Genomic DNA, 11,296 nt, shown 5'->3' on the forward strand with positions numbered 1-11,296 from the left:
AAAGAGATTTAATCTCTCTATTCTAACAATACTATCCCTTGACCAATCCTAGACTCTACATCTTTCCTCTCCAAAAACGCTCTACTCACAAAGTGAGTGTTTTAACCCCACCAATTTTTTCACCTTCTGGAAGCCTTGAATGCCTTTGCTTTCCCATTATTACTTGCCTCATACTAACATCCACTTTAATTCCTCCAATACAAACCCTTTTTTTTCAACTTATTTTTGCTAGTTTTTTTCCCTCTTCCTTTGTTTTCTTCTTCCTAACTTGGTTAACCTCTTTGCAACATCATGTAACAACTGCACCTCTGCATCCATAGCCATAACCACAACTATCCTTTGATCTATTTAGAACCCTTTTCAATAACAAACTAAGATTGTCCCATGAATTTTCTACTCCCAACATCCTTGGATGCTCTGTTTTATTGGCATTTTGGCTTTCATGGAGAACTGTGTTTTCCCATTGGTTTAAGGATTATTATCTGCGCTGCATATTTTTTTCCTGCTATTCTCTTCTTGTCTGTTATGTTTCTGCAGTTGCAGAACATTGTAAGGTGTGTATAGATTGTACAAATTGCTAAACAAATTGTGCAAGTCGATGAATTATACGTAGATTTAATATTAGAGCAAGCTCTGAGAGATGAATGTTTTCTGTCCTGTGAACTATAGTTACCGATCATTGCCAGGCCTCTCATGCAAATTTGAATTCACTGTCACATGCATTGCTTTATGGTTCGACTGGAAGTTTGTTACAAGGGAAATTCGTTTTAGATGCTGTTGAGTGCACTATCATTGAGGGTCGTGTTTAGATATTCTCAGATGTCCTGCTGTAGTCAATAATTTCATAATCAGGGTTTTGTATCAGCAATTAATGTGCTGCATCAATTTTAGACACCAAATCTGCTTCCATGAAAGCAGCATATAAAATGTCATTAATGTGTTTTCAAAAATGCATGTTCATCGAATACAATCTAGTATGTGTGTTACAAGTTCAGACAATATGAATTATCCCTGGTTGTATGGTTCTTCCTGTTGTCGTGCCTAGTCTGGGCCTGGGGTAGGCTGAAAGGGATTGGGTCGATTTAACTTGCCCCTTGGTTGCTGATTTTCTGTTGGGCAACCTGATGTTAGGTCCTGCAAATCCCCTACAATTTCTGTTTGTCACTAGATCTTGATTCCTTCACTAGTATCTTGCGATTTGAAAGGTGGTGCTTCAATTGGGAGTCACAAAGGTTGAGGGTCATGTCTCAACTGAAGCATTAAGGTAAGAGATCCTCCACAATCTGAAATAATATTGTTGAATGCAACCTGGAAATGACGGGATTCACCTTGAAAGTAGATCCTAGCTTGGCAAGAATTGGTGACACTTGCAGGTCGCCACACTCTTGAATGCACACACCCCTAAAAAAACTCTATCTAGCACTCGTCAACGTCATGCAGCATTAAACTCAATGTGATAGCCAATGGATGTGTTCAGACGGGAGAAATGGGTGACCTACTAACTAGTGAGGCTCTCTGCAGTCCTAGAAAAATGGTGGACACCTTTTAGGGTTTTTGAGGTTTTTGTCCCAACCAACTTAGGATTTCTCCCAAAATTCCAATCAGTTAATTATATTTATATTTTAATTTTTTAAATGCTTATTAATTAATATAATTATTATAATGTTGAAAAATATACTTTTTATTTCATTGCTGGGCTGACCTAGCTAGGAAGGAACATGACAATAGCTCAGTGTATCATTCCCATAGAAATGGCCTAATGGAGGTGGTGAATAGAAGCTTGCACAATTTGTGCTGATGGAAAGAACCCCAAATAGTAGGAATTAATCTTGGTACAACAATAGTTTGATTTCAATTCTAGCATAACAAGTTAAGCAGTGAATCATTTTTCTAAACAAATAGTGTATGGTGAAAATTCAAATGGTGTAGTGCTTGATTGCTCTACCTGAAAGTGTCTCATTTAATTGAGACAGAAGATTTTTTGTTGAATATCCAAAATATACAATAGCAGGTTATATAAAACCTGTAGACAGTGAATGGGCAGCATAAAGAGTGCAGATTTGAACAGAAAAGAAAGAGTATTCCACGAAGGAAAGCATGTCATGGTACAGGACACAAAGAAAGGCATCCTCATGGTATCCGATAGGAATTAATGCAGGTACCATGAGACATAACAAACAACAGTCAAAATAGAGATAGGACATGTCATGGTACAGGACAAAAAGAAAGGCATCCTCATGGTACCTTATAGAAATTAATGCAGGTACCATGAGACATAACAAACAGCAGTAAAAACAGAGATAGGACAGAAGAAATAAAATACAGAGAACAGAGGAACTCGCTACATTATCTTATTATACAAAGAAAGAGTCAACAATTTCCCTATAAATATGTTTATAGGAAAACCGCAGCACAAAAGCAATTCAGTTTTGACTTATAGTTATTCTAACACCCTACCTTAAAGAAAAATAACTGAATTTTGATTTACTCTTAACAGATTTCTACACAGTACAAACTTTCTCTTGCCTAATGGCTTGGTGAATACATCAGCCATGCTATCATTTGTATTATAATATTGCATCTCTGTCTCTTGAAATTGAATCTTCTCTCTTACAAAATGATGTTGTATTTCAATATGCTTTGATTTTGCATGATAAACTGGATTGTTTTCTAGCTTGATTGTACTTCGATTATCACACTTGTTTGGAGTTGATCCTTCTTGCTTTTGTCCTATATCTTCAAGTATTGAAATTGAATCTTCTCTCTTACAAAATGATGTTGTATTTCAATATGCTTTGATTTTGCATGACAAACTGGATTGTTTTCTAGCTTGATTGTACTTTGATTATCACACTTGTTTGGAGTTGATCCTTCTTGGTTTTGTCCTATATCTTCAAGTATTGAAATTGAATCTTCTCTCTTACAAAATGATGTTGTATTTCAATATGCTTTGATTTTGCATGATAAACTGGATTGTTTTCTAGCTTGATTGTACTTTGATTATCACACTTGTTTGGAGTTGATCCTTCTTGCTTTTGTCCTATATCTTCAAGTATTCCCCTTAGCCAAACAGCTTCACAGATAGCATTGCACAATGATTTGTACTCGGCTTCAGAATATGATAAAGAGATGGTTGCTTCTTACTGCTCCAAGAAACAACTCCTGATCCTGTGGTGAATGCATAACCATTTGTTGATTTACAATCATCTGAACCTAATCAGAATCTAAATAACCTGTCAACTCAATATTCAAATTGTTAGTATATTCAATGCCAAAAATTATGGTACTTTGTAGTTATCAAATGACTCTCTTTGCTACTTTCCAATCAGGTTCAAGAGGGTTAGCCATGAATTGGCTATGTATGTTGACTGAATATGCAATATCAGGCCTTGTAGTGGTCAAGTAGTTCAGAATCCATACCATTTGTCTATACAATGTCCCATTGACAATAAAACTTGACATTCTGTTTTAGTGGCGTACATACTACAATCTTGTATATTAAACCTTTGGATTAATTTCTTTGCATACTTTGATAATTTCTGGATCATTTCATGTAGTCTCACGATTGATAATCTGCGGATCATTTCATGTAGTCTCTGGATTGATTGTCAAAGGTTTTTCAGACTCAGTAAACTTGTGCATTGAAGAATCAAAGATGGTGCAAAGGAGTTTTTTGAATAAGATGACAATTGCATGTAAAAGTACTAATGCAAATTGAATAAAGCAAAAACAGATACAAATAAGATGATGATATTTCCAAGGTACCAAGACCTTGTGGTATTCTATATAACACAAGCTTTCCCGAGAGTAATATAACAAAGTGAAATATAGATGTATTGAGTCCTTCAAGTCATTGAAAATTTGGGAACAAACACATTCCAGATTAGGCTTCCAGGAGTTGAAGTGTCCCCCATTGCAATGCTATCCCCCATTTCAATGCTACAGATTTATATGGATATCAAAAGAGTGGTGTATAAAGTTAAACACAGCAGATTTATATGCATATCGCAAAGGGAACGTATAAGGACTGCAGATGAAGAAGAGGATTGCAGATCCCTAAAATTCTCAAATGTCTCCCATTTTCAAAGTTACAGATTTATATGAATATCAAAAGGGTGGTGTATAAACACTGCAGATTTATATGGATGTCAAAAAGTGGGTGTAGAAAGACTGCAGATGAAGAAGAGGAACAAGTTAAATGGAAAAAGCACTTGCCCACAGAATAACCAGAGAGAAATACCTTGTGAAAATTTAATAGCATTTATGGATTACATTTATGAACCGTCTGTGAAATTTCACTTCACCATGAGCTGTCTAATTATACCATACACCATGTGCTGGAGCTTTAGCAATTAGAACACAACGACAGAAATAATAAATATGATGTTCCTAATTTCTGTAACTGAAAACGAAGAATGCTCGAATGATCTACGCACGAAGAAAGAGGCTTCAATTTTTACTAAGGGGGCTTTAACAGACAAAATATTTTACATCTATAAAAAAGAAATGAAAAAATAAAGCAAGGTTCCTTGATTAACCCAATCTATCAGATTTCTTTAAAGCTAGACCAGATCAGAAAAATAACCAGCAGAAACAAATACCAACATTCATCCTACCATTTATATTAAAGCTACAAATGAAATTGCATCAAATTACACTCAATTAGCATCAAGTAAAATTATTTACAGAAAGGGGTAGAAGCACAATGGCTTTCAATTGTTAGAGAGGAAACCTCAATAAATACCAGAAACATGTACAGTAGTGACCATTTAAACATTTCAAAATCTCCAACAGAGGGAGGGACGTATCAGTGGCTATGCCTCTATAGAACAAAATCAGCATACTTATAGCTCGGATACTGGGCTCTATTTCTCTTTGAGCTGCGAACATTTGGGTTCTCTACTTTATCCTTATCAGCAAGCCCGTGCTCTTTAACTTGATTATATTGACGCTTCAAGCTGTATCTAGGGCTACCCAGTTTGCTTGCTAAGAGATGCTCTGAAAGGGAAGGCAAAAGCATCTGTGCATGGGCTGGGAGTTCAGGACATAGAGATTTGGAATCATTTCTCGCTCTTTTTATTACAATCTTCTGCGAGGAGAGTGCTCCAGAAGGACGAATTATTTGCCACTGCCCCAGTGAAGCCATAGCCTTATCATCTTCTTTGTATCCATTTTGGAGAACCCAAACAGCTACATCAGCCAACATATTCAATGCGGCAAATGATTCAGGGTTTTCCTTCTGAATTTTGAAACAACCATATTCTTCACCAGAACCTGCTTTTTGGACCATCTTCCTCACCCATAATTCTGACGGCTCCTTCCTGTCATTCAGATTTCCATCTTGAAGCATTTTTTCTTCGGAACAGGGAAAAGACTGGGGATTCAACTCAACATGTGAGTGGCGGGAAATTGCATCTGAATCAGTAGAACTAGTTTGGAAAGCTCGAATTACTGAGGTAGGGGAGCTTTTGCAATTGACCTCGCTGTTCTTGTGCATGGAATTGGAGAGATTAACTTCCATACCTGAACTTCCAACTGGCATGCCCAAACCACTGCAAGGACCTCCAAATTTTGATGCATTGACCTCAGAAATCATATGAGATCCACCTTCAATACAACCGCCTTTCGTGAATGCCATCTTCTTTCGAGCATTGCCCCATTTCCAGAAACTATCACATGAATTCTCCATCGCTTCTACAACACAGTCTAAACAGACAAAAGAAATCTCCAGATAGGGGTGCCTTCAAATGTAGTGGAATGAATCGAATTGCCGCAGCAAACTGAAATAAGTTAAATTGAATATGACGGAGGAGGAATCGACAGATCAAAACACTGAATTCATATATTTCAAAAGGAGAATTTGTGATCTGAAGACGAAGGCGTCCAAATTAATTTAATAGTTTCTTAGTTTGTGTTAAATTAGGCAAGCGGTCTTGTGTGATGCATTTGCTTTCGCTAATTTTAGATAACAACACAGTCACATGTAGTCTAATTTGGACAGAATTTTTTTTTTCCGTAGAAGTTTAATGTTTAAACGAAATATTTTTAAATTAAATATAAATTTCATTTCTTAATAGAACACTCAACACTATTTTTTTTTAAGTATAAATGTTTAATATTTAAATAAAACATTTTTCAATTAAATATGAATTTCATTTCTTTATAGATTTAAATATCATCTTTAACATGTCTATTTTTAGTCGTATGATCTAAATTTAGTTCAAGATTGTAAATATAGTGTTGATCTCCATTTTTCGAGTTTAAATTAATTATAAGTTCCATCCAACATGACTTCAACTAGTCCTCATTGATAAATTTAAGCACATAATCTATAAATTTGAAATGTTAACTTAATGTTGTATAAAAGAACAAAGTCTTAGATCATTTAGATCATTTAAAGCACACATCACTTTGTCATCTCATAGCATAATCCTTCATGCAACATTTTTATAATATATATTATTACTTCAATATCTACAATCATAAAAAAAAAACATAGGCATTTACATTTTTCTTGGTCCATCTTCAAACTTGTCAGATATTGTTGAATTAATATAAAACGTCTAACTACAATCAAGAAAAGACACACATTTCTCTCTTGATAGGAGCCTCTACTAGTGATTATAAGCAAGGTCTAGTCTATGTACACAAAGGTGAACAATGTTTAAAGATCAAAAGTTCCTAATTCAAAGTTGCACATCCAAGTTCAAGGTTTCATAGAAATGTGTGTTTCAATAGAAGATTCATTGTCACACAACTAAACATCTTTAACCTCTTTTATCAATTTTTTTTTCTTTAATAAAAATATCTAAATTATTGATTGCATGCTATAAGTCCAAATAGCCTAAAAATTTACTTTCCTCTTTGATATTACATAAAAAAATTTATTTTATTCAAAAATAAATATTTATACCAAAGTTAAGAAAAAAACTTATATTACCTTTGTAAGAATAATGAAAAGTATATGAAGGAAAAGAATAATAAGAATAAAATTCAATCCTTAAAAAATATGAAAAATTTATAAAATACAATAATTTTGTAATGAAGTAAACATCTTTTATAAAATATTAGGAAACAAATTAGTATAATTTAAAATTTAAATAATAAAGTATAGAATTAAGTTTAATAGATTGACTAAAACAAGTTAATTGAGATTGTAAATAAATATAGATAGAATTGAAAAGTCATATCTTCTAAGAGCTCCTTTATTTTCTTTGAGACCTCCCTAACACCATTGTAATTTGGACTAGGAGTGAAACTTGTGATTGTAATATAAAACTAAAAAAGGGGTGAAAATTTATTCACACAAAAGAAATACAAAGCACGTGCATTAAACAACCTTGTCGATCTTGATCAGGTGGTCAAGCTTTTGAGATAGATCCGGGGGTAGTTGACCCATATCCACAATGTTCCAATTGTACATTTGATGAGAGGCCCATTTGTCCAAACAGTTTGCAACTCCATTCCATTCTCTAGGGATATGAATGAAAGTCACAAATTCTAAGGAAACACACAAATGAAGAATCTATTTGATAACCAAAATTAAATGCTAGCATACATCATCTAACCTCTGCCTATTCAACAAAGTTACCACCAATTGAGAATTAGATTCACAGATGATCTTTCTCCACCCAAGATCATAACTATGCTCCACTACATAAAGAATGGCAAGAGCCTCCATCAAATTGTTAGAATGCATGCCCTTATAGACAAAAAAGATAAACTGAACAATACCAAAGCTATCTCACCCAACTCCACCAATACATGTTGGCATTTTTTATGTTTATGTTGTGATTGTCATTGATGGACACACACTTGCATTGAGATCTCCTTTATATGTATGAGTTAGAGCACAATCGGTATTTGTTCCAACCGGTATGTTGTATTATAGTCTTTAGACTATTGGTGTTTTGCAGAATGTGTTTCCCGGTCTGAAGCGGCATGTTGACCCCAAGCGGTTCGTGGATCCCAAGCGGTATGAGGGATTAAAGTGGCATAACACATTTTTACCAATCTTCATTTTGTATGAACTAGTAATACTCTGTGATGAGTTACCAACCGACATTTTGTATGAACCGATAATACTCTGTGATGAGTTACCAACCGACATTTTGTGATGAGTTACCATCCACCAATTGTTTGACGGTGCCGACACTTTAACGGTGCTTTTTGTGTCGTGTTACCAAGTATGTCCAGGTTCATTGAACCTAGGAAATTGTAATGTAATCCTATTGGACCGACATGAAATCAGATTCCTTTATAAGGACATCATGTCTAGGGTTTTAGGTTGTTGATGTGGTTGTAGCAAAAGTTTATGTTGTTGCTAGGGTTTAAGGTGGTTGTGGAGTTGGAGAGAATATGAATGTGTAGAAGACTGAAGTAATGCTGGAGTGCATTAAGAACGAGCTATCAAGGATCCAATCGAGCAGTCTGTACTACTAGCTAGATCAAACACTTATTGATTACTCACATTTTGACAAGTCTGTAGCCTTTAACCGGGTAGGCCCAAAGCCTTTTGTAAATCCTCTAACAAGGTGGTTCACATCTGTGGATCTAAAATCCTCTAGCAAGGTAGTCTTTAATCGGACTTATCTCCTAACAGAGATTGAGATTCCTAACAGGATCTATTCTGGTAAAGAACATTGTAAGACCTTAACCGGCCTGGTTCCTATTCTGCAGATAGTTATTTGTGAGTTCCATCTCACCGTGGTTTTTCCCATTTGGGTTTCCATGTCAAAATCTCTTGTGTTATGGTGTTTTTGCTTCTGTGGGTGAATGCATTATTAGCTATTTGGTTTGCATGTGTGTCAACCGGTTTGTCTGCTAAATTGTTTTACCGGTTTACTATTAGTCTTGCAAAGTGTTTAAGTGCAGAGATTTTTGGCATACTAATTCACCTCCCCCCCCTCTTAGTATTCATCAATTGGTATCAGAGCCAACCTTTCTATAAGTTTAACCACTTCGAAAGAGATATGGGGAATACTCTATAAGGGAACTTACTCATCGGCTCACTCAGTCTGAGCAAGCCTATGATGATCTTATGGTCAAATACAAGGCATCTCAAGCAAAAAGGAGAGAACATGCAGAAACGCTGATGGAGCTATCTAAAAATAGTTCTTCAGATGAAGCAGACATGGAAGCCCTAATTGCAGAAGTAAATAAGTTGAATGAATCAAACTCCAACTTGAGAAAGGAATTGGAAGGACTGACTATCCGGATGTGTTAAGAGCTTGAGAACCGGAGGAAAGCTGAAGATCTGGTGAAAGAAAGAGATCGTGAGATCTCCAAGATGAAACAAGAGATCAGTGCCCTAACTGCTCAACTACATGCAAGCAAAGTGGAAAAGGAAGACATGCAAGGAGAACTGAACATTGCCATCTCTAAGAATGAAAACCTATTGGAAACAAATGCTGCTATTTCCAAAGAACTCTCTGAGTCAAAGGAAATACTTGCTAAGTTCAACAAGAGTACTGTCAAGCTAGAGCAAAAGCTTGAATCTGCCAAACCAGTCAAGAATACCAATGGACTTGGTTATTCCGGTTATGAGGAAGGTGAGACCTCTGGTACAAATGCTAGAACATCAAAGAAACAACCGACATCAAAGGATAAAGGTAAGCAAAAGTTTAAACCTGTTTGCTTCAACTGTCTTAAAGAAGGACATACTGCAAATGTGTGTAGGAGTAAGGCTTACAACAATTTTCCTTATTTCCTAAATGACAAGCCTAGATCCTTTAGATTCAATGGTAACTGTTATGCATGCAACAAGTATGGGCATAGAGCATCTAAATGCAGGTCAGTTATGAACAACATTGGTAGATATCCTCAGAGGACCCAAGGAGCTGGTCTTGAACCTTTTGTGAACCGGAATCACAACCAGTTTAATGCCTTCAATCATCAGCAAAGAAGCGGTGGCTATCAAGCGGAAACCGGATGGAGATCAAACTGTATGGTCTGTCATGGTCATGGTCACACTGCTGCAACATGCAGAAGGAATAACAACAACATGAAAAATGGACCTTGGAGAGCACCTGGATTGGTCTGCTATCACTGCAACAAACCGGGTCACATTTCCAGATTCTGTAGATCAAGAAAGAACATATCTGATGATATACCGGTCACTCTGGAAGGAAACATTGATGTTGACATTGTTCAACCGGATATGAACAAGACCTGGAAGAAGAAACCAGCGGTGTTACAAGATGAACCAGTTTTTGCACCTAGTGTGGAAATCATGGAACTGGCAAACTAAGCTTCAGAAAAGCTTAGGGGGAGCAAACAGCGAAATGTTTCGAACCCTCGGTTTACACCGGTAAAAGACCTTAACCGGTGTGTGTTTCCTATCATTTGGCGGAAGACCGGAAATGGTAAAAAGGCAAATTAGGGTTTACGCCCTAATGGAGGAGCATTAATTGTGGTAGGTGAGGAATATGTTTAAAAGGTATTTTCAAAGCATTTCTCACTATCAGTTTTCAAAGCGAAGAAAGTTTTTCAAAGAGCAGAGCGAAGAAAAGGTGATTTGTGCTGAGATTTTGAGAAATTGAGAAACCGCGAAGGAGATTCAAATTCAAACTGCAAACGGTCAAGTGGAGAACACAAAGCGGTGATTCAGCAATCGACGGAGTGTGAAGTGAAGGAGAATCTACAAGCCCTAAATTCACGTGTTTCAAAAGGTATTTCTTGAGTTCTTAAAATTTCTAACATGGCTTCCGCATCTCATACCAGTTCTAGTGCATCTGTCGAGTCTGCAAGTTTTATTCAGCGAAAGTCTAAGTATAATGCCCTATCACAAGTTCCGGCTGGTGTGATAATAGAAAAGGGAATTTCTGACGACATAGATTACAAGATTGAAGACCTAGGGTCTCTAGCTATCCACTCCCAGTTAGGTTTATTTTGTGGAAAGGATAAGAAGATCAAACCGGAGTATAATATTTTGGATAAGAAGAAGCTCCACAATGTTGATTACTTCCTGGAGGATTTCATAGAGGATCATATAAGGATCATTCTGAGCAGAGTCCATGGTGACAAGATGTACCTGGAGAGAACACATGATATCACGCCGCAGGCAATTCACGCAGTCACCAGTTTCTACAACACAGGGGAAGTGTCAGCCCTAAGGACAGTAAGTAAAACTGAAATGTCCAAGCTCATCGGTTCAGTGAGTGACTCACGAGGCATGACAGTCAATTCTATTAAGGATGATCTGGTTAAGTATGCCTGCATGGTGATAGGCTACCAGACATTCTCTGCCAGCAGAATTAACTCTGTATCTGCTGCAGCGGTAAATGCTGCTTACCGG

At 36.4% G+C, this 11,296-nt stretch overlaps 1 protein-coding gene across 1 annotated transcript; it reads right to left on the minus strand.

The window, feature by feature from the left end:
• Positions 1-4,695: 4,695 nt before the first annotated feature.
• On the minus strand, positions 4,696-5,955 carry LOC131050977 (uncharacterized). The gene has a single exon (XM_057985299.2). It carries the CDS (start codon positions 5,687-5,689, stop codon positions 4,823-4,825), a length of 867 nt encoding a protein of 288 aa, XP_057841282.2. The 5' UTR covers positions 5,690-5,955; the 3' UTR covers positions 4,696-4,822.
• Positions 5,956-11,296: the final 5,341 nt, after the last annotated feature.

The sequence above is a fragment of the Cryptomeria japonica genome, chromosome 6 (assembly GCF_030272615.1).
Source record: "Cryptomeria japonica chromosome 6, Sugi_1.0, whole genome shotgun sequence".
In the NCBI taxonomy this organism is placed as follows: domain Eukaryota; kingdom Viridiplantae; phylum Streptophyta; class Pinopsida; order Cupressales; family Cupressaceae; genus Cryptomeria; species Cryptomeria japonica.

What these genes read in the sequence shown, in the direction of transcription:
- LOC131050977 (XM_057985299.2), bottom strand. Translation starts at nt 5,689, where the DNA reads ATGGAGAATTCATGTGATAGTTTCTGGAAATGGGGCAATGCTCGAAAG.